We start from the raw sequence: 25,854 nt of genomic DNA, 5'->3' as shown, positions 1-25,854 counted from the left end.
CCAAAACATGAGAATGGTATCGAAGATCTGGATTTTTGATCACCCTAAGAAGGATGAGAGCATACTCTCCTACTCCAATGTCAAACTCGACAAGCAAAGTGAATACATGTTCATTCCATCCTACTTAGCAAACATACTAGGTGCCTAATTAAAAATCACAAACACAAAGTTTGGTTGGAATATAAGGCAACCTGCAAAATCACTAAGTTAGGAGTTTGATTTGTTTGGTCTTTGACTAGCAAACCTGCAAACAATTCATTAGTAGTTTGTGAAATAATTCTTTGTCAAGCGTTTCACCACAAAGCTACCAACAACATTAGAGAATCAAGAAAAATGAATCACCATCAAAATTAATCCATAGAAGTTGTGATTCTTTGTTCTCTTAGATTAATCTATGTGAAATTTATCAAATTTACCACCCTAGATTAATCTAGATAAAATTTGCATGAATGCATGATTAATTTTCCAAGCTAAATTAATCTAGATGAAGGTTGCATGATTTTTGTTTTTGAAAATTTTGACCATTTATAGCACCATAATTAAAAATGTCATAACTCCCCCAATATTTATCCAAATCACAAACCGTAAGATGATCTGGAAAGGTAAAAACATGATCTAATATACCTAGAAATCGTTTATTTTAATTTTGCATGAAATGTTTTACATAATCAATTGATTATGACTATTTTTTTTTAAGAAGAAAAATCTGCAATTTCTCCACAAAAAAATCTGCAACTTCACAAAACATTCAAAAAAATATTAGATCCAAGTATTTTCACGTCGGGTTCACCAATTAATGTAGCTAGGAAATTCAGAAATCATCAAAGAAAGTAGCAATATTAATCTAGCTCAATCACGAAAGCTCAAATGCAATGATCAATCCTAAAAACACTCAATAAAGACATGAAAACAAGACATCAAGATTGAAAACTAAGCAAACCAAATGCAAACTTGAATGTCTCCTTCATGTGGCTCCATTGTCCTTCTTTCTCCTTCAAATAGATTTGTTTGTGGATCTCACCTACTAGTGCATAAGCATGATGTGAAAGCAAGTAGACAAGATTGTAGCGCAAGAATACTCGAAGCGTGATTGATTCGACCAGGTAGTAGATTCGAAAAAGTGATTAGTTGGGATTGAAGAAATTCATCCAATTTATAGACAAATTGGAGAGATGACAAGATTAGCATGAATTTGATTCGAATAGAAATTTCAAATCAAGAATGACAAACATGACAAATTATGACAAATTGACACTTTCCATGCAAGATTGATTGAATGATAATTATGACAAATTACTATGTCAAAATTGATTGATTGTCAATTATGACAAATTATGACAACTTGAAATGTCATTCCCATGAAATTAGGAGAAAAATAGGAGAGAATTGAAATTAGATGAATTAGAAATTAGGAAATTAGAAAATGAGGAAATTGATGAAAATTAGGAAATTAGGAATTAGGAAAATGAGGAGATTAAGTGAATTAATTAACAATTTTTCATTTATTAATTAATTCACAAAAAGAGGGGGAATTAATTAGCCAATTAAATAAATATTTAATTGTGACAAGAAGACTTAGGATAAATAAATTATTTAACCTAGAGGAAGAAATGACAAACAAGGTTAAATGAATAAATCATGAAACCCTAGAAGATGAATTAGAAAATGCAAGAATGACAATTAGGTCTTGATTGAAGGATCGATTTGATCATGATTCTAACTTGATAAAAGACCAATGCTGACAAATGATTTGATTGATAAATGCGCCAATTGACGAGGAACAATGACTAATTGTTCCAAATTGACATAATTGAGAAAGACGACGATCAATGACAAATTGATCGCAAAATGACAAAATTGACAAGAGGACAAGGATCAATGACAAAATAGATTGCAAAACAACAAGATTGAAAATGACCACGATCGATGACAAATCGATCGCAAGATGACAAGATTGAAAAGGACAATGATCGATGACAAATCGATCGCAAGATGACAAGATTGATAAGAGGACAACGATCGATGACAAATCGATCACAAGATGACAAGATTGATAGAGGACAAAACCCTAATTAGGATTGACAATGTCCAAAATGATAACAAATGAGCACACACATTGATGCGACAAGATAAGATCGACCAAAATCATGACTGAAGATTGTTATCGACAAGACCAAATTCGAGAGCGAGATAAATGAAGAATGTAGAAGAAGGACTCGATGCTCGCAAATGATAAAGACCAAGTACGTAACATAGAAGAAATGTTAATGCGACGCAAAAACCTAAAATAAGGCAATGCGTCAATGTTAAAATACGACTCCGCAAGCATTGACCATTTTTAGACATCTACAACAAATTTTCATATATTTGATTAATATGTATATATACATGTGTATATATATACATACATCTGTATGTATCAAAAAATTATACATACATATATATATATATATATAAAACTTATTTGGTATATCTATTTGTAAAGGTATACAAGACTATAATTATTCACAGTTATAGAATTTTATATATATACATGTGTAGTTATATATGTGCATATGTATATATACAAAACTTCAAATATTTAATTGATATGTATATATACATGTGTATATGTATACATACATCTGTATGTATCAAAAATTACTATATCTGTGCATATTTATATTTCAATAATGGTTTCAAAAACACAAGTCAATAACAACAACAAGTCTACCCAGAAGAACACTACAAATCCAATAAACCACTTTACAAAACCCATACATTTCAAATAAACCAGTTTACAAAACCCATATGTTTCAAAAAAATTCTCAACCAACCATGTATACACTAACAAACAAAGGGTTATATCATTTGACATATATACACGCGTATTTATATATGTGCATATCTACGTATAGAAGTATTCACATACTTCATTAATATGTATATATACATCTGTACATATATGTTGACTAAATGACAGCAACAAAACAACACAACAGATCAGTACACATACAAATAAACATCACAAAACCACTTTACAAAATACATACGTTTCTAAAAATTAGTCACCCAAACATGTATATTCTAAGAAAGACAAAGTTATGTACTTTTACATATATACATGTGTATGAATATAAGTGCATATGTATATATACAGGTATTTACATACTTCATTAGCATGTATATATACATGTGCACATATATAAATACATCTATTTGTATGTAGAATTATATATATCTATGCATATGCATCTCACAATGAACTCACCATCACCAAACTAAACCCCCAAAATACATAATCATAGATTAGGCAATTTTCAATTCCCATACATTCTTAATACATACTTCAATGCTTTCTCTCTTCAATTATGAAAATTCTGAGATACCTCTATTCTCTTCCAAATATTAGATATCTATCAAGCCTTCCACTCAAGAAGTCGATGCTATCAAATGGAGGAGAAAGCAAACCAATATAACTTACTATGCAAAGAACAGAGGGAATATCTCCAAGAAATGCCAATTGAAGCGTCATGCACTACAAAGACCTAATAGTAACTCAGAAATTTATTACAAATAGAAAACAATGACCTTGAGCAAACTAATATGAATCAAACACATTCTACTGCTCCTGAACTTGCCCTGAAGACACCTTCATTTCAACATGCATTATCCAATTTCCAAAAAAGGATTGATATGTTGGAGGTCACAAAGGCATGTACTGTTTGTAAAGAAATGTATGTGGGCATGGCAATTAAAAAAATCAACCATGTACTTGTGTGTGAGATGTTCTGCTGAAAAAGGCCTCCACCGTTTCTCATTATCAAACAATATGGACCCAAGTGAGCAACCTTCTATTTTAAAAACTCTTTCTCAAGTAGAATAAATGCTCATAGCAAGGATTGCCCTTGTTTTGCAAGTTACACATGCAAGGGGAGGAAAATACAAGTATTCTGGACACATAATTAACTTCCCACAAGATATTTCTGAAATTGCATTAACATTGCCCCGTCAAATTTAGCATTTAGAAATCCTTATTGTCCGTAGAACCAATTTACAAGGATTAACTTATGACTATTATGTCAATAGATTTCGTGTCATGGATGCATTGACTTACAAAATAAAACATGATCAATACTAAAAAGATGTTGTCATTGATTTAGATGCAGTGCAGCTATTACCAGACCAGAACACTAACATTTTAGAGCTATTGCATTCAATAGCTTCACCTCAAGAAGATCTTGTTCAAGATAATTCAACTGTGTTGAACATTAACAATGAAGAAGAAATAGTAGAGAACACTTATTCATTCATTCCACAAATTCCATCATCAATACCTGAACTTGATGCCATAAAAACAATCCTACATCTAGATAATACCAACAACAATGTTGTTCCTTGGCCACAAATCAGTACATCGCTTGTCAATGAATATAATACAGAGGGCCTACTTTCAATGGCATTCCCAAAACTCTTCCCTAATGGAATGGCTTTACCACTACAACAAAGAACAATACATGTACATTTACATGAATTTGCTTTGCACTTGATCAAATATTATGATCAAAGATTTGGTCAACATGTGCACTTTAGATATTATATCTACAATCTTATGATGAGACATCGATCTCAACAATCAGCTGTTGTTTTCATTAAGACTAATCTAGAAGATAGTCTTCCACTCAATCTTCATGGTCTAAAAGAATACTTGCAAAATACACCCTCAAATGAATTACCAAATCATATCATGTGATATGCAGCCTCGTTGCGTGGTACACGTGCATTTTGGAGCAAATCCCGAAGAGACCTTACAATAATGATAGAATAGTTGGGTGCACCTACGTTGTTCTTTACCTTAAGCTCAGTTGATATAAAATGGCCTGACCTGCATAAGTTATTCCCAAAAATATAGTCAACTACTGTGCACAACAATAGAAGACAGTTTATTGAAAATTTAGTCAATAATCCACATATAACAACTTTATACTTGCGCTTAAGATTTCAAATATTTTGTGATGAAGTCATTGTCAAACAGCTGAAAGCCATTGACCACTGGTACATATATGAATGGCAAAACCGAGGATCTGCCCATATACATGGTTTTCTTTGGTTGCCACAAGCATCCAATATTGACAACCTTTATTGGTCAGATCATGCAAGCATCTAATTAGTTAAGCACTACTTTGACCAGTACATCACAACATGAAATCCACGTACTGAAGAGGCTCACTTGAACATGCAATATATGATTGCAATTTTAGATCCATGTCTTGCAGATACATAAATCATATCCAGGTCTGATCCTTCCACTAATTATTCTAAATTAGTTAATGTTGTTCAGCGACATACAAAGTGTTCAGAGTATACCTACTTGAAGAAAAAAAACTCAACACTTGAATGTTGGTACAAAGCTCCTTGGCCTGAACAACTTGAATCCTCATTCATATTATACCACAATAATAACCCATCATACAAGCCAACAAGGAATGCCAATCATCTAAATGTGCACAACCCAACGATGCTCGCCATATGGAGGGCTAATGTTGATTGTCAAGCAGTGTGCTCCAAAAAAGAAGTTCTACAATATATCTCAAAATATGCATCCAAAACTGAACACAAGTTAGAAAGTTATACTGACATGCTAAAACGCATTGTTGGATCAACAAATTCAGAAGATACAATCCTGTTAGCATACCAAAGATTCATGATGGGAATTGTTGCTGATAGGGACATTATCGCTCAAGAAACTTGTCACATGCTTCTTAAACTCCCATTGATATCTTGCACATGTCATTTTGTGACCCTCAATGTTGGGAAAAGAATATTCCAACGTATAGTAAACTATGATGAAGGATCACAAACCTCAATTTCTTTCATTTCCAATTACATGAAACGACCATCAGAGTTAGCAAACCTAACTTTGCTGCTTTCAGCTCAACAATATACTTACTCTGAACAATGTAAATCATGTAAATGGTTGAAAAGAAATCTACCAACAATTGTAAATGTCTACCCACAACACAAATATTTACCTTTAGAAGATGACAACGCTTTTGAAAGTTTTTGTTGGAGTGAAGTGCTTCTGTACAAACCATTTCGAAGCATCCCTGTACAAACCATTTCGAAGCATCCCTCTACAAATAGGCAACTCAATTTATGAAATTATAATAAATTGGAAACATCTTCAAAGTACAGATTACATCCATTGGCATGTAAATGGCATTGAAGAACATTAGAAAATAGCAAAGACCTGCAACCAGAAGACATTCAACAATCTACTGATCAAGATCTATACGAATGGGAGTTCTTGTCATAAATGGGAGCATCAAACAACTTTGATGTTGCTACTCTTCAAATTCTTGGCAAACATGATTTTGATCTCAATTTTAATTGGAGTGATTCTATACTTAATGTAATACTGCATTCAAAAGCATCTCAGTTCATTTTGATAGAGAAAAGCCAAACACCCCACACCCTTGCGAACCTGCATTCAAATGCACCTACTAACTATGAGCTTGCAAGAAACCAAATTACTGCACTTGATATTATTAAAACCCATGCTGAACAGAATTTGTATTCTTCACCATTACATTTAATTATTTAAGGCACAACAGGCACTAGAAAATTATTTCTTATTGACTGTTTACATAAAGAGTTAAATTTTGATTTAGATCCTGCATAATACCCTTTGCTTGTACTAGCACCAACAAGTGTTTCTGCATATAATATCCAAGAAACCACAATCCATGCTGCCCTCAGTATACCTATTTAAGAATACAAACCCTTAATAGGCCATTCCCTATTAATGTTTAAAGAGCAATGCAAACATTTACGTTACATTTTAATATATGAAATGAGCTTTGTTGGCGCTCAATTACTGATAAAGATTGATAAAAGATTGCGAGAAGCTTTTCCCACCAGACAACATGAATCGTTTGTAGCCATCTCAATCATTTTGGTTGGTGATCTTGCACAACTTCCCCCAGTTATGGATAGACCATTATATGCATCTCACTCAACGACATTGGCTCTATGGCACACATTCAATACTGTTGTCACCTTGGATGTTCCATTTCATCAACAAGATACAAGCTCTTCAAAGCTGCAATTCTGTGAAATGTTGCTTAATATACACAACACAACACCATTGCAAATAGATTGGGAATGCCTACAACTGTGGTCAACCCATGCTTTGACTCTTGATCAGAACAACCACTTCAACCAACAGAAGCATTTGTTTGCAACAAATGCAGCTTCAAGTGCACACAACATTAAAATGTTGATACAATTGCACTCACCCATTGCACGTGCAACAACAATCATTGCCCATCAAAGAGATAAGAAAACACACCAAGAAGAACAACTATCATTTGAAATCCTTCTTTCTATAGACCGGGAAGTAATGCTTATTGCAAATTTATGGATAGAAGTTGGCCTTGTTAATGGTGCTTTGGGTTAAATAAAAAAGATTGTCTATGATGCAGGTTGTAAACCACCTGATTTGTCAAAATATGTTGTGGTTCTTTTCCAACATTATACTGGACCTTCATGGGATCCAACAAGTCCAAAAGATGTACCCATTTCACCAATTACTAGAGGAAACCACACACAAATTCCACTAGCAATGGCATGGGGCATTACTATTCACAAATCACAGGGTCTAACACTAGACTTTGCAACAGTTGATATCGGGAAAACAGAGAAACAAGGCCTCACATTTACAATGCTTTCAAGAGTTAAGTCAATTGATCACCTCCACATACACCTGACTTTCACCTACCAAAGGTACTCAAGGTTGCAAGGTGCAGCATCAACCATTCTACGAAAGAATGAGGAAGACCGTTTGCTAAAGCTTTCACGCATCACAGAAGAAAAGTACTTGCATAACAAACAAAATCAGGTACCCAAACCACGTCTTCATTACGTTTTTACATGTTGCATATCTTCTATCAAATGCATCAAGAAATTTCAATATTTACACTTTGCAGGATCAACAACAAAACTAACCTGTATTAAATTCAGTATGAATTTGAAGAGGCCTCTTAAATGTGCAAATTCTCCAGCAACAGGTACACCTCTACCATCCATTTGTTTTTCAACTATTTTATTGCTTTCCAAATATAGCTTTTCTAATATTTACCAAAATTATTTTCTGATACATATTTATTTATCGCAGGTTTCAAATGCAACCCAACAAAGAAAGCTATAGAACGCGACAACCACCTTAACAAAATACATGACCACTAAAACCTGTAAGTGCTCCAAAATATCATTTATTAATATTAGCCACTTATTGAATACATTTACTGTTCAATAACACAATCCTAATACAGATTATTTGGCACGGGTTTAAGATGATATACATCAGATGGATATGAAACCATTTACAATAAGTTCTCTTTGTCATAAAATTCTTATTTTCAGAACCAATACATTCACTGAATTTTCTACAGTGTCGATACTATAAACTATTTAGCATTAAAGTTACTCAATTTAACACTGCTTACATTCTCTCATTATCATCAATTAACATTTTCAGGTTGTCCCTGCTTTTAGATTTCAGTTTTCAATAGAATTCACCATCCCACTCACCAATGTAATTACTTTGAAGGTATGTAACCTTCTTCAGATTATCTACAAAGTCATCATCATTTTATATTCTACACTTGTTCAATACATTGAACGAATTAACTATCATTAAAATTAGTCAATTTAACATTAACTACCTTCTCTCATTACCATCCATTAACATTTTTAGGTTGTCTTGCTTTAAGATTTCACCTTTCGATGGAGAACAACATCCAACTCACCAAGCTCATTACTTTCAAGGTATGTAAAGTTTTTCAGATTACATAATGGTATTACATTGCTCAATATATCAGACCCACTTCAAAATTTCATGGCAAATAAAGTGACTTGTTTTGAGAGAGTAGGACAATGGTAGTGCTCATTTACTATTTTCAACAAATTATTTATATAACAAATTTACAACACTTCTTAAACCAAATGGAAAACATCTCACAGAACACTGCACAACTGACTAATTTTATCTTGCGGATGATTGCTGAAATTGCCATCGTGCCATGTCACATTCCAAAAGGTATTATCTTAGTAAAAATTACTTCATTATAAATTTTGATCAAATTTGTGCATTTTTTTTTTGAAAAGTATTTATTTTCATTGGCTCTGTGGTTTTTGCAATCTAACTTATGTAAATGGATCAATGATGCAGGTTTTACATGATATAAATCAGATGCATTTCAACAAAAGGTTGTATAACATGTTGGTCTTACCAGCATGGGGGATGGAGGGTGGATAACAACATTTTTTGGGGTCCAACAAATACTTTTGGTTGGGAACAATACAACCTACAATACAAATAATTGTAAAAAAAACAATTCATGATATTTTCTTTATGTATATCATGCTGCATACAACAACATGGGGGATGGTGGGTGGAACACTTTGAATTTTGGGAACAACCATTGGTTGGGTTATGTACAATACCTATACTATTTAACATATATAAAAAAAATTTGGATTTCAATTTTAATGCATTCTCTAATTCTACTAGACAACAAACAAACTTCTTCTAAGTTTAGAATTCCTTTACAATCCATAAAATTATCTTGTTTCAGACTGCAAACTAATGTTTCATTCAAGTTTTCTAACTACCTTCCAACTCTTTGACTTTGTGAACAAATAGAGGGGAAAATATAGCATTACTAATGTTCAAATTTTTTATGGGTTAACTACTGATGCTTTCTTATAGTAGTAGTTAATGGCAAGTGTGTGTTTGTCCACATACCATGTGCATTAGGTAACAATTTCCTAATCAATTTCATTATTTTCCCCCACCTCATTACTTGTCACATTTATCATGTTCATTTGATAAATGAATTTTTGAAATCCTTGATTTCACTTTACCCCCTTCTGCAAAAACTAGAAATATTGGGATATGTTGCACTAGATAATGTCATAATCATTTCATCCACTATTTAACATTTAACAATGGAAAGAGTAAAGATGTTGTTGGGGTTCTATGAAATTTCTTATTCCATGTGTAATCTTGAAATACTCTGACATAACTATCCATTTATTGTTTGTGAGTTTTTTGAGCAACTAGATTTCAGATTGATTAATGCTTTTATAAGATGAACTGATGTACAAAACTCTGATTAATCGAATGTTATAATGCCTTTACGAATAGACCTATCGACCTCCTGTTGCAGGCACTCCCCCTGTAACTGCTAGTTTTAAAAGTCCTAGCTATAACATTGCATCTTATAATGCTTGTGTTTAGGGTGAGTAATTGTAGGAAAGTTGGGTTAATAGTTGAGTGGGGTATAGGATTTGTATTTTAAATTTGTATAAATTAGTATTTGTATTTTAATTATGTGTAATGGTTTGTCATGGTCAAATAAAGTTTGGGTAATTTATTTAGAGGATCGAGAAATGAGAGAAAATGAAAATTATCTTTATTAGGATTAATTGTGTACATAGTAACACTTGCACCTCAACGAGGTGCAATGGTTACAATAATACAACTAGTAGTTGCAGGTGAAGTGCTTGCAATAGGTCACCGATAGGCGAGGCTTAATGTGGGGGAAGAATTTTGCAAAGTGGAATGAGTGAAAGAGCAGTGAACAGTTAAAATGTTGCAACAACATGTACAAGTAGATAAAACATCGAATAATAAAGCCAATCAAAGTGAAGCAAGAACATAATTTAGAAACATTAATATAAGTGATGGTTTGAAACATATTGCATAAATATTTATAAAAAATCTTGAAGTATATCTTGAAACTCTTATTAAGAGTGAAGCATCTGATGCATAATCCTTAATAAGAAACTGTATAATAAACCTTAAAACCCTTATAGATAGGCAAAGAGATGGGAAGAATGAATCCTGCAGTGGGAGGAAACCAAATGAAGTGAGCAAAAGTGTCCAATAAATTGTATATAAAAATTGCAGATGACAGATAGAAACATAATGAATATTTTTACTTGTAGAGAAAAGTTTTAGTTGAATCTTCCTTACCTTTCCTAAAATGACTTTATTCTGCAGAGGAAATGATTCTGGAAGCAGAGAACAAAAGTGATGTAGAATTCATTTGTAAAACTCTAGAAATTGAAGGAAGAACATAATTTAGAAATAATAATATAGATGATGGTCTCACTCATATTGCATAAATCTTCATAAAAAATCTTCAAATATATCTTGAAATTCTTATTAAGAGTCAAGCATCTGAAGCATAATCTTTCATAAGAAAGTTTATAATATATCTTAAAAGCCTTTTAGATTGTCAAAGAGATCATCCGATATTAGAAATAATTAGTTACAAATGAACCAAACACATCTAATAGAAAAATAAACCAGATTTCAAAAATATAATATTATGAATCTTGTGACATAATATTTTTATTAAAAAGCTTAAAATATAAGGTAAAACCCTTAAAAAATATGAAACATCTTATCGCACATAAAAAAATATTAGACTTATACTTTAATGTGATGGTTATTTGTGTTTAAATAAAACATTGATGCAGAGATAGGTTAAATTGAAGCAAGAACAAAAATCCTATACATATACTATAACGTAATGGTTATTTGTGCTTAAATTAAAAATTGATGCAGAAACAGAGAAATTAAGGGTAGAATAATTTTTCGAAGCATCAAGATAAACAATACATGGGCTAAATTTATGAAACTTGAATTGTAAAGAGAGAGGACAAGCTGTAGTTATCTTTGATTTGTATGTGATGACAAATGATTGTTGCAAGTGTGGATTTTCTTGGTCCACCAATGGCTGTAATTGCAATCAGTTTGCCAAAACAAACTTATAAATGCCTAGCATGTGTCAATTCAATTAACAACCATATACATTGTGTCAATAGCCAATAAAAAATATACATATACAACCATATACAATCACTAACAATTTCGTTAAGTTATATGTATATGTATATTAATTGAAATTTTCTATGGCGGTCATTAAAGTCACTCAAATTTCTTGATACTTCTGGTGTATATGTGAGGGTTGGTTAGATGTTTTGATACATATATGGCATATATTAAAGTAGCCCAAATTAAATGTGTTGATGCATAGGGCAGTGTAAAGATTGATAGTGAGGGTTGTAAACATAGGCTAGTGCATAGATTGATACAACATATACATCTAATGAGTATATGTATTGGTTGTACATATTTTCTATGGTTGTACATATATAGTGAGGGTTGGTGACATATATAATTTATGGGATAGTTACATCTATTGCACAATGCAAATTGATGGAAAAGTAGAGATGATGGGAGACTAGCGATGCCTAGATTTGCAAAGGTATTTTAATTTAAACTGCCTAAATTTAAAAATTTCCACTAAGTAGAAAAAGTATTATTCAGCTGGGCATTAATGTGCTCTAACTTATTTTGAAATTGAAAGTAAAAATAGAACACATTACTCATACATTAATGTGCTATAGCTTATTTTGAAATCAAAAGTATAAACATAATGCATTCCTCTCAGTCATGAGATGTATTAAGAATATATGTAATGATACATACAACATGAATGATGAATGGAATAGAAAATGAATTTGTTAAGACACTGAGAAGCTTCATAACTTATATAAGGATTTATAAAAATCCTTACCTATCACTCATACGTTGAACCAATCATGCTTTATTAGACTTTCTGTTGTTTACAGAAATACCATAGCTCTGTGATAGTCATTATATTTCAAAAATAAAATCACAAAAAAGTGGGTCTATTAGAAAATACCTTGGAAGGTGACATAACTGCAAAAAGGATTTGTAAAAATGCTTACCTACTACTGATGTATGTTGAATGAGTCATGCTTTATCAGACTTTTTGATCTTTACAGAAACACCATAGTTCTGTGATGGGAATTATACAGTATACTTGAAAAATAAAATTACAAAAAGAATAGGTAAAACAAAATGGGCCTAAGAAAATAAAATATATTGACTTAAACTCACATATGATACTCTTCTTTGTGGTGCAACCTCTAAATATTTGAATTGCTGTTATTTTTTACCTTTAGTGTGTTGCCTACATCCATTTATGTGATGGATGTAACATTCTTGCAATGTCACCAAGGAGAATGTGTATAAACTATAAAGCTAGGTCCCTTGGAGTTAAATAAGTTCATATTTGTCATCAAAACCATGAAATGACTTGAAATAAGTGAAAATTAGCACGATGTAGTGAAAGTTGCTTCTACTAATCACTTTTATACAATCTAGATCAAAATGAAAGGAAAGAGATGAATATAAACTTGTTAACTCACAGTAAATGAAATTTAACCATTAAATTTACTACCCTGGTATATATCTATAAAACACACAAAATGGTGTAGATTGATCGCATTGCTTAAAATATATCATAATCAAGGGTCTATGGTAGTGTTGCTTTCATTTCTGGCATACCTGATAATGGGAGGCAAAGCTTGAATGTTGCTTTGTGTAGAAATGGCAAGCGGAGAAAGAAAAGCCTTTAAAGTTGGTGTATGTATAAATAGCAAGCAGTGGAACAATAGTTAAATTGACGCTGTAAGAAAAGAATTGACATTATTTATCACATGCATGGTAAAAATGAAGAGAGTGCAGACATTTAAAAGGAAAAGGGAGAAGTGGAAGTGAAAGTGTGGAGTGGCATACCTGATGTTGTTGCTAATTAGAGTGGATGATCGGAAGGCGATGCAAAAATATGATTGGAGAGAGCTAGTAATCTGTTTTCTTCTTTCTTCCTGATACTTGTATAATCATTGCTTTGTAATTTTGAGTACCTTTCAAAAGTGAAAGGTGGGTCTATTCTTAGACCTTGAAGTGATTTCACTCTTGAGATTGCAGTGAATGTGAGCCCTTGTTTTTCATTCTTTCCAATATCTATTGTTGCTCTGTCCAAGGTGAGACCTTGGGATTTGTGAATAGTAATAGCCCAAGCCATTGCAAGGGGGAGTTGAGTGCGGCCACCTCGAGTAATAGGAGGTATAGGTACTGTATATGGTGAAAATGGATAACTATAATAATGATATTGAAAGGCTAAATGAATTCAACCAACAAACCCTAGCCTAACAACAACAAAGATCCACCATAACATATGAAGATTACCTAAGACAATGCAAATCAAATGAAATCACAAAGATTATACCATCACATGTCCAATAGGGTTTGGATCTCCATTCTTCCTATCTCCATTAATCTTGCTTGATATATTTGCTCTCAGATTTTATGTGCACAAGAGCTCAACAAAGAACGGAATGTGGTTGCAAGTAGGATCGCACATGTCAAGTAGTCAATTGATCAAGTAGTTAGGTAGTTAGGATGATTGATTAGTTAGGGTTTGATAATGAAGGAGGCATCTCCTTATATAGAAGACACAATATGAAATGGAGGGATGAGATTGAGAGGTGTAAAAGGAGGTCGGCTATGATTAGAGGGTAGGTAAAAGAAATAATAAAATAATGAAAGGGGTAGGTAGTGTATGAATTAAGAGATGAATGACATGTGTCACGGGTAGAAAAGGTTAATGAATTAATTAAATAAATAAAGATTTATTTAATTAATAGAAGAATAGGGATCAATTAAATAAATCAAATATTTATTTAATTTAGAAAAAGGATAATTTAAATAAATAAATGTATTTATTTAAATGAGAAATAAGGCTAGAAGAGGATAAATGAATTAATTAAATAAATAAAGATTTATTTAATTAATAGAAGAATTAGGCTAAAGTAATTAAATAAATAAAATATTTATTTAATTAGACATGACAATTTTAGGTGTCTACAGATACACATTTAGGATTTGTATTGTCCCAATGAGGTCCACTATAATGTTCGAACTAAACAACGATGTACTTTGGCAAGTTAGGAGGTTTAGAATTTGTATCATAGACAATGGATTTGATTTGTCCTAATGAGCCATTGACCAGACCAACTTGTATCCATAGATTAGCAATTAACATTACTTGTTCATTGAGGGAGAGGATTATTTCAGAAGGGAGTTGTTCAACATTATCATATCCAATGTTAGTTTTCCTTAGGACTTGTGCAACACATCGCGCAATAGGCAAGTGCAATTGTTTTAACATTTTAGTATTGTGGTATTTGGTTGATGCATTTGTTGCAAATAAATGAATTGAATTGTCAAAGTGTTTGTTATCTTCAGCAGCCAGTTTAGTGGAGTATCGAGACATAAGAGTTTCCCAATCTGTTTGGAGCGCATTGGCATTTCTAATGTTCTGCAAGATTGCACAAAATTGTTGTTGGATTTGTGATGTACCTTGCTGTTGGAAAGTCGTATCCAAGGTAACGACAGTTTTCAAAGAGCGCCATAATGCAAGAGCTGTAGAATGCGATGCATACAAAGGTTTGTCTATTATAGGAAATGGTCTAAAGATAGTTAATTAAATACACAGTTATTTGATTAATTCCCCTTCCCAATTAATTGGATTCACAAGCAATTTAATTAATTTCTCTATTCATCTACTAGTAAATAAATCTAAATGATTTATTTATATAGTTCATCTCACATCCCCCTTTGATTAATTAATTCTCAATTAATTAATGTCTCCCCATACTAATCAATTCTTCTAATCCCTAATTAAGATTAACAAACTCAAGTTTATTGAGATTAATTACCATTTTCCAATTATTTGGATTTCTAAATTCAAATGAGCACATGGCTCCTAACTTTAACCACCCAACCTAACCATCCCCTAACTTAACCCATTCAATTTAATCTTGGGTCTAACTAAACCTATCCTATCTTGCACATTCTAACCTCCTTATCCTAACCTCTCATGGTGTGGATATTCTCTCCTTGAGACACATGGCACTTTTGCCATATGTCTCCTCCCTTGGACACTTGCCCTCTCATGAGCAAGGTTCCTTGACACTTGTCACCATAGAGATGACAAGTGTCCCTTCCTCCAACCTCTTCTCCAACTTCCTCAATCTTGGCCCTTGATATCTTCAGATCAAATCTGGACCGTCGATTCCTGCCACCTCAGCTTTGGCCTTGGAAATCCTATAAATACCCCTCATTTTGGAGCAATAAGGATCCCATCTCATATCAATTTAGACATCATTACTATAGGCAATTTGCATTTCGATTATCTAGTAATTAGATTTGGAATTGATCATAGCATGTTAATCTAGTTTCTTACATCATGCATTTCATATCATCTCCATAGTCAATCATGATCAAATAGCTACCCAACTCTTGAGTTGTCACTTTGGAGGTCATTGCTCCACTGAGAGCCCATCAATCCAACACCTTCAAGGTCCTCAAGGATAGAGGAAAATGGGACATTTCAAGGAAGGCTTATGGTTTGCATTTCTAATCTAGTTTTCAATTAAGCTTTTCAATTACATTTTATTGTCTCATTATATGTGTATGCCTCTTATATACCACATTTTTAGCATCACATTAATTGGCGCCCACCGTGGGGCCTAACCCCTTTGATCTTTAACAAGTTTGCTTGCAGGAAATTTCATTGACAGGTTGATTAGCTCTTTTGGAGTGCAGATTAGCTCTCTTGGGCTCTCGAATCACATTTTTGGCATCTTTTGTGGCGTTCCGACACCTCAAATGACATTTATGGGAGATTCCTCAACTTTGTTTTTATGTTTTTCTGTACTTTAGCGCTTTCAGTCTGTACTTTAGCATTTTTGGTATGTATGGTGGCGTTTTTGGCAAATTTGTCAGCGTTTTCAATCTGTTTAACAATGTTTCTGGTTTGTAGAACAACATTTTTGGTGTGCAGAGCAGTGTTTTTGGTGTGCAGAGCAACGTTCTTGGCACATATGATGGCGTTCTTGGTCAATTTGATGGCGTTTTCAATTTTTTATTAATTTTACAAATATTGTATGTTGCATTCCTCATTTCTGCTTTTGGACTGTCATTTTCCCGAACCTAATTTGCAGATTGTTGGTTTTGTAGGTACTTATTTCGCTGTGAAAGACTAGAGTTATAAACTATTTTGCCGCCAAAGAAATATAATATAAACTAGTAACTTTGTTTGCAGCCACGGGATTTTGCACTTATATTTGTTAAATTAGGCACATAGACTAATTACAATGGAAATGAACAAACATGTCTTATGTGTCTTTATGATAGGCGAGTATGCTCTCACTTTTCTTAGGTGATCAGAAAGCTAGACTCATCCTTTACTTTCAATAGTGCATATCTTTAGCGAGCCTATCATAGTGGGAAAAAGTAATCGCCCTATGAGAATGACTCAAGTGAGTACAGCTGGACCTGAGCATTCCAACTCACTATAATAAATAGGCCTCTGATGATTAAAGTCTCAGAGGATGGGATTATTTGAGTTTTTCTCGTTGAGATCTCTCATATCGGCCATTTTGTAGGGCCTCACGACCTTAATCACGTTTACATGACTACAACTTGTTTCAGTACCTTGTCAAGCTATAGGCCTCAATCATGCTTGCGTGACTTCAAGGGGTAATTTCAAACAGAATTCTTGAGTAAGAACCATAAAAATAGAAGCTACCCGATTCGCCTCCAAAAGGGTGATAATATTTGTGCAAGAGAGATAGTAACTCTCCCAAGACACTTGCCATATCTTGCCCCCATTAGCATTTGGAGTTGGATAATACAGTGTTGAGAATCCATTGCGTGAGATTCAGCGGCCGTATTCTGATTAGCTATTGGGTGTGTACCTAAGTCAGCAAGCAAAGGTTTTCATTCTCAGCCAATCTCCTTAGGATAGATTGATTGATGTGTTTTTAATTGTTAAAAACCTTTGAAACAAAAATATAATTTGATTTCTGTGTTTGTAAGTCAAGTCAAGATATCATCCATTAAAATTCAAAAAACATTGAAAACTCAAACTTCAAACTGTCAAATTCATAAGTTTTGTAGCAAATTAGCTCTTTCAGTCCAAACAGTCACACCTACGGTCCAAACAGTTGCACTTACAGTACAAACAGTTGCACTTACATTCCAAACAGTTGCACTTTCAGTCCAAACAGTAGCTCTTTCAGTCCAAATAGTCGCATTTGCATATTAGCTCTTTCAGTCCAAACAGTCGCACCTACGGTCTAAATAGTCGCACTTATGGTTCAAACAGTCGCACCTATGGTCCAAAAGGTTGCAATTCTAGTCTAAACGTCAGCTCTCGTGGTATGAATGTCAATTTTCTCATAGTTTAACATAAACTCTCCAAGGTTGAGCACAATTAGAGTTTCTGGTCTAAACAACAGAGTTCTTAGTCTAAACAATAGCTCTCTTGGTCTAAAGGTCATCTCCTTTGGTCTAATCAACAACTCTTATGAGTTGCATATCAGATTGTTCATGTTGCAACATTAAATCTCCTAATTTGTACTTGTTAGGTCTTAATTCATTGTCTGAGTCTGAAAATCACAAAGTTGGATCAAAATTGTAATCTCCTAAGTTCAAATACTTAATTTGCTAAGTCTACACATCATTATTTGAGATTTAGAGTCATTCTATTGCAGAACAATGTTTTTGGTCTATTTGCCAGCATTTCTGGTGTGTAGAGTAGCGTTTTTGGTCAGTACAGTAGCATTTTTGGTGCATTTGTCAGCGTTTCTGGTAAGTTTGTCAGCGTTCTTGGTCTGTATAGCAGCATTTTTGGTAAGTTTGTCAGCATTCCTGGTCCGTATAGCAGCGTTTCTGGTCATTTTGTCAGCGTTTCTGGCAAACTGCATCAAAATTAGAAAACAAAAACAACCCATTTCTCAAACAGTCAAACATAGAGACTAGGTCATCTTCTTGGGTGATTAAATTAGGTTATCTTCTGTCAAAACAAACTCAAGAACAAGACACACAAAGGTCTCAAGTATTCACCTCAAACAAGTTAAAGATCAAACACCTTAAAGTGCATTATCACCCTCTTTGATAAACTGATCACTCAAACATAGTTTCTCATCAGGATCAATCATCCTTTATCACGAAACTACAACGCTTGATCAAAATAACCTCGTTCTTTATCATAGGATATATCATTCCTATTTGAACTTGGTCATATAAAAAATCATAAAATTTGCACTCCAAAACTAAGATCGAAAAACTTGCAAACAAGCAAATACTTGAAAAAATCATTTCCTCAACAATTGATCACTTATTGTGGCACATCAAGCAAGATTTAATCACAAAAACATTCAAAACACAATGCCCATTTTAATTGCAGCACAGAGACATAAGATCGTTGAAACATTGGAAATACCTGAAGATCATAGAAACATGGCATACCAAAGCAAAAGACAAGAACACATAACAAGCCACCATATTGGAGAAATCAAACAAGTCCAGAATCAAAATCTAACCATGTCAAAACTTAACAGGGATTCAAATACATATCCAAAGAAAGGTGGCTCTTTTATGCACCTCTTAAAGAGATCCCTAAAGGATTTGGCTAAAGAAGATCAAAATCATGCACCCATGTCTAACAATGATCCATCCATCCATAAGAAAATTAACTCTCCAAAGGCATCTATTCTTACACTCCTTAAAAAAGTGCAAAAACCTTCCATAACATCCTCATGAAACAATACACCCAAAGATGATGTTCCCCAAGGGATATCCATAATGGCCATCAAACCTATTTCAGAGGATCCTATTCAAAACCCATCTACTTCATATCCAAGCATTGATTCCTTGCAACATCCTCATAACGCTTCCTTACAAATTGAAGTCCTCATTCATAAAATGCTTTAAACATGTCCTAATAGATGGGGGAGCTAGCTTAAATATTTGCTCATTGAGTCATGTCCATGCTCTAGGTTATTCAGAAGATGCAGTTAATCCCCTAAAAAAGATCAAAATCAAAGCACATAATGAAGAAGAGAATTACTCTAAAGGAGTTGTGGTATTACCCATCAAAGTGGGACCTTTGCAGAAAAACACAACATGCCAAGTCCGAGATTTGGAACTACCATACAATATACTCTTGGGAAGACCATGGATACAGGATATACAAGCTATTCCATCAACATGTCATCAATGCTTAAAATTTCCATACAATGGACAGGAAATCACAATATCAGCCGAAATCCAGTGCAGTGTGGTAATAAACTGAAATCAGCTCAAGAGATCATTGTTTCACATAAGAGAGGAAGCATATTCAAACACACAATCCAAGGAACAATCATTTGCATCAATTTTGTCAAACATGGAAGAACAAATGCAGCTAAAAGATCAAGGAAACAAAGAATGTTCATTATCATGGAACAACAAATATGAGCAACTTGAAATTGAAAGGGGAGAATCAGATGTAGGTGTTGATGTAGTTCACACATATGCAGAAAAAACATTAGGAACTAGCCTACTTGAATCAAAATCACATAAAACTGACATGGACTTAACCGAGGACAATCAGGATTTTCTTGCACGAGGTCATTCCGATGAGAGTATCATCCTAGACATGGAAATACCTACTGAAAGCTCTGACAACTCTACCATGACTCCCAATATCTCTGAAACATATCAACCTGAAGATCCTTTAACCTTAAGCTATCCTGAACCTATAGATTGGGAAAATGAAGGACATACTGACATTGATACCTTACCTAATGACCATGCCATATCCTTATATCTAAATGAAATCAAACCTACAACAACTTTCACTAGGGATTCCGCTAATGTATTTTCAAGTCAAATAGGTGCCAAATCTCCTAATCACAAAAATGAAAATAAAGAAAACAATATCAGGTATAATGCTGAAAACCATTTATTAGCAACATTAGACCATGAAAAAGTAAAAATAAAGGATGCATCTATCGGTGAAAACCTCCCGAGGCACCAAAAGATGGGAGATTTGACACCTTACATGTGTACTATCAAGAGAAGTCATCTATCCTAATAGAACCAACAGTTATCATTGACACAATCGATCTACATCCAACAACAATCTCTTTATCAGAACCAGCAAGGAAAAGATATTTGAAATCCTTCAAAAGATGGCAAATCAATTTTACCTGGTCATATGCAGACATTCCAGGGTTCGATCCAGATCTTATAATACATCACCCAAATATCAGTCCAGGAGCAAACATCAATAATGGAACACATCATGGATCAAGAGTAGACATCAATAGAGGAACACAACATAAATCAGGAGCAGACATTCTATTTATCAAAATGGCTACAAAATGGAACATTAAACAACTTCAAGTCTTTGGAGACTCTCAGCTTGTCATTAATCAAATCAATAATGACTATTAAATAAAAGATGAAAAGTTGATATCTTACAAAAAGATGGTGGATGATATCAAGAAGTACTTTGTAGAAATCACTTTTGAGCAGATTCCCAAAAATGATAACAAAGCAACAGATGCCATGGAAACACTTGCTTCTCTATTACAAACAGAAGAAAATCAAGAGCGTTATGAATTCCTGGTTGAAGAGTTGTCATACCCTTCTCATAATTGTCCGGATTCCCAAACCCTCTGCCAACTTAATTGACATAACCACCCCATCATACCTCTTAATGTCCCATACCTGAAAGATAACACCTTACCTCTTGACTTATCAAAAAATCAAAAGAGAAACTTTATTCGCCAATCCTCCCATTATACTCTTGTCGCAGATACCCTATTTAAACGAGGTCTAGACTGTACTCTTTTAAGATGTCTCGAACAAGAAGAATCTGAGAAGGCCTTAAAGGAAGTCCATAATGGCATTTGTGGCACTCATTCAAGTGGTCTTACCCTTTCGAAAAAACTCATACGCTTGGGCTATTATTGGCCGACTATGGAACGTGATTCTTTTCAGATAGCTAGAATGTGCAAACAATGTCAGATCCATGGGAACTTGATCCATGCACCAGCACAAGAACTTCATGCTTTGGCAACATCTTAGGCTTTTTGCCAATGGGGTCTTGATCTAGTGGGAAACATAAATCCTTCTTCATCTAATGGTCACAAATTTATCCTTGTAGCTACAGAATATTCTACAAAATGGATCGAGGCAGTAACTCTCACAAATATCACAAGAAAACAAATTTCTGCATTCATCTTGAATTACATCATCTGTCGCTATGGAATACCAATGACCATTATCACTGATAATGGATGACCATTCAAAAATCAGGATGTACAAGAGCTATGTGAGAAGTTTAAGATCCAACACAGATTCTCCACACCCTATTATCCACAAGGGAATGGGCAGGCAGAAGCATCTAACAAAACTATTCTAAAAATCCTCAAAAAGATAGTGAACGATGCTGGGAAAGATTGGCATATTCAACTAAACCCTACTCTTTGAGCCTACCGCACCAATATCCGCACACCAACAGGTGCCACACCTTTCTCTCTTGTATATAGATTAGAAGCCATATTGCCTATCAAAGTAGAGATTCCCTCTCTACGTGTATCACTAAAAGGTCTCATCCTAGATGAAGAACAAAGAGTGTCTAGACTACAAGAGTTAGAACTGATCCATGATGAAGACAAAATGCCTTTGACCATTTAAAGGTATATCAACAAAGAATGTTCCGAAGTTATAATCACAAGGTCAAACCATGAATCTTTCAAGTGGGAGAACTAGTACTAAAGGAAAATCCACGAAATCAGTCAGATCGAGAAAAGAAGGGAAAATTTGAACCAAACTGGTTAGGTCAATTTTTGGTCACAACAGTATTTGGGTCAGGAGCATATCAACTATCAACACAAGACGGGGATCAGCTCGAGGAACCCATCAATAGCATGCATCTGAAGAATTTTTATGTCTGAAAAATCAAAAAACAGTGAAAAAGCAGAAAAATCCAAAAACAGTGAAAAAACAAAAACAGTGAAAAAGCAAAAACAAAAAAAATCAAATATGAGAAAAAGTGCAATAAAAATAGATGGTGAAAACCTGGCAAACAGGTGCTATCTGTCGGCTAGCTTTGCCATCTATTAGTTCATGCATTCTTCCACTTGCTTTCTTTTTCTGTTAGCGCTGTTCATATTCATCATAAAGCCTTTGTACATATGCAGGCATCTCAGGTGATTTCTTGTCATGGTTTGGATCATTGACTATATCATAATAAGGGTTTGTTTCTAGGCTGGGGGCAAAATTTTGAACTTGGTTGGGGGCAAAAAGTTGCAATCATTTTGAGCTTAATCAAAATAGGTAGAACAACAGTCAAACAATGCTTGTCAAGCGAAAAACTAAGACACATCCAACATTGAACATAAGATCACATTGTCAACCATTAACTATTACATATCAATCTAAACATGACAAAACACATATCAATGGATGATAGATCTTGACTCATGATTTTAACACTTTGGCAATAATGGTTCAATTATTTTATTTTGATTTTCGCTATCATGATTTCTGAGTAACTCTAGGATGTCTTTGACTAGAGGAACGAGGAAGGAACATGACATTTTTCTTGTCTACTGTCTGTAAATTAATCATTAATATGTGCAAAGTTGTCTAAGGAAATGATCATCAGAATATCATGGAAGACGTTTCGGACTTGCATATAGAAATGGTTAATACTACCTGTTTTACGCAAGCAACACTCTGGTCATCTTGGTTCAATTATACCTTGATGTTTGTGCTAACTTGCAATATCAAAACCTAAGAAAGTAGTGCTCAGGTCATCATGGTTCAATTATACCATTGATGTTTGCACTCACTTCCCACATTTTAAAGGCTCAATGATGAAACAAAGCAATGACTCCATGACTGGTCCGATCACTGCATTGCATTGCATTTTAAGATAGATTTGCATTTCATTTTGCATGGGATCACAATGCTCATCTTTTCCAAGGCCAAAGCTAACATGGTGTTATCTCTCTTATTACATGATTGAGTACATTGGACAATAACAAAAATAATCAATTCATTCATCCTGCATGATAAGTTAGTTCATCTCATGTAACCATTGCATGACATTCATCAAATCTCAAATCATATAAAATAATATCATTGCATTGCATTGCATCCATCTCATATTAACATGCATGAGAAAATCATAAAAAAATATCATAAAGATAGAAAGCATTGCAATCGCACAACCATCACATAGAAATTATAAGCATCACCATACATATTTGCATTTGCACACATCATGAAAGTAACTGCACATCATAATCATATACCAAATAGATTACATCCATCATCTCATAGGTCATGTAGAATGAATAGGATCGACTGCATATCATATCATCAAAACAAGACCAATGTCCAAGGTACAATGATATCACAAAATATATGAGATACATCACAAATATACATCGTAGGAATCATCAATATCTCATCACAAAAAGGTGTGTACATAAATAGATCAATGTCCCATATCAGTGTGACCACTCGGACGCGAAGCAGAACTCTGTCCTGATGCTGTAGGTAGAGTAGCACTAGCTAGTACCCCTGTACCAGAGTCCCCACCTAGGGGAGCTCTCTGAAGTGGCCCTGTCACTCCTCGACTCTTAGTCTGGCTCTGTCCCGATCTCCTGCTCAGCTGTGAAAATCCTGGAGCCCTCCGCTCAGGAGGAACATTAGTAAAGTATAATGTCCTATAATACTCAGCCTCTCGGATCCCCTGGCACATCATCTTTAGGGCGCTTTTCCTTGAAGTAGACCCTTCTGACAACTGTACATGTGTCTCGGCCTGCTGACACCTATCCATAGCTATGTCTCTCTCGACTAGGAGAGAAGCCATCTAAGTCTCTAGCTGGGCCATCTGAGAGTCCCTCTCTACTAGTCAACTCTCTAGCTGCTGAACCTGAGCCTGTAGGTTCGTGATCTGAGCCTGTTGCTGATGCGATGACATCCTAATGAGGATCCATCGAGGTGCCTCTGCCTGTGGCTTCTCAGCTCATGATATTGTCATAGGTACCTGCTCAACCGGGGGAACCTCCTGCTCTGGAACCTGATGCCCCTGATCCCCTGGACCTGATCTCCTACATCTGACCACCTGAGCCATCCAATCTGTATATACATCCCTAGCAGATCTGGAATTGCTAGCTCCTGGTGCGCCTGTTGCTACCACTGCCACTGCTCGACCATCTCCCTCATCATCATCTCCCCCACCTCCCCATCATCGTCTCCTCCATCATCATCCCCAACACCCTGATCTCCTGCATCTCCTCCATATCCATCTCCATCTCCGCTATCATCTCTATCTCTACCATCCCTCCGTTGTCTAGGAGCTCTGCGTCGTGGCCTCTCATCATCCTCATCTAACACTGGCTCTGGCTCATCCGGACGTGTTAGCCTCAGAAACCTATGTAAAATACAATGCACGACGTACTCATGTGTCATCCCACTATCCATCACACTTGGAAGATAATCCCAATCCATAGGCCCCAATGATCGATACTCTGCGCAGGCATGGTCATATGAAATAGGAGGCCCCCAAGTAGCCACATCCAATCTCCGATGAGCATAATGAGTTGTACCCTGTGGTATCCCTTGTATCCTGCCATACTATCTCAACACCCTCATATAAGGGAATCGCTCGATGACATAAGGTGTTAAGCCAATCAGATATCGCATCATGAATACATATGGCATCTCTGCTGCATCCTCGGGCCAAATCTCGCAGTCCCTGTATGGCCTCCATATCATAGTATCTAGGTCATCCAAGGTCCGTCTCCAGTACTCTAATTTGCCTAGATTTCACTGGACAATGACACCAGGATACCCATCAGCATAAGGTTTGCCTACAGGTCTCTCTCTATTCGCCAATGGTCGTGTGATAGGTAAATGCTCCCAGGCCCATATTTGAAGCACAGTCACCCCTGCTAATAACACAGCTGATCCCTAATATACAACTCGATGCAAGTCATGATACAAGTGTGCTAACATACATGATCCCCATGAAAATTGGGTCCCCTCTGTCACCATCTGCTCAAGCAGACGAC

At 34.7% G+C, this 25,854-nt stretch overlaps 1 protein-coding gene across 1 annotated transcript in view; it reads right to left on the bottom strand.

The window, feature by feature from the left end:
• Positions 1-24,617, bottom strand: part of LOC131069764 (uncharacterized) — a 71,653-nt gene extending 47,036 nt beyond the window's left edge. The window contains exon 1 of the mRNA XM_058005314.2: positions 24,296-24,617. Coding sequence (XP_057861297.2) covers positions 24,296-24,617 — 322 coding nt within the window. The remainder of the gene's footprint in view (positions 1-24,295) is intronic.
• Between the last annotated feature and the right edge of the window lie 1,237 nt (positions 24,618-25,854).

The sequence above is a fragment of the Cryptomeria japonica genome, chromosome 4 (genome assembly GCF_030272615.1).
Source record: "Cryptomeria japonica chromosome 4, Sugi_1.0, whole genome shotgun sequence".
Lineage (NCBI taxonomy): Eukaryota > Viridiplantae > Streptophyta > Pinopsida > Cupressales > Cupressaceae > Cryptomeria > Cryptomeria japonica.
The sequence above is the reverse complement of the archived record's forward strand: the minus strand, read 5'-3'. Positions and strand labels throughout refer to the sequence as shown.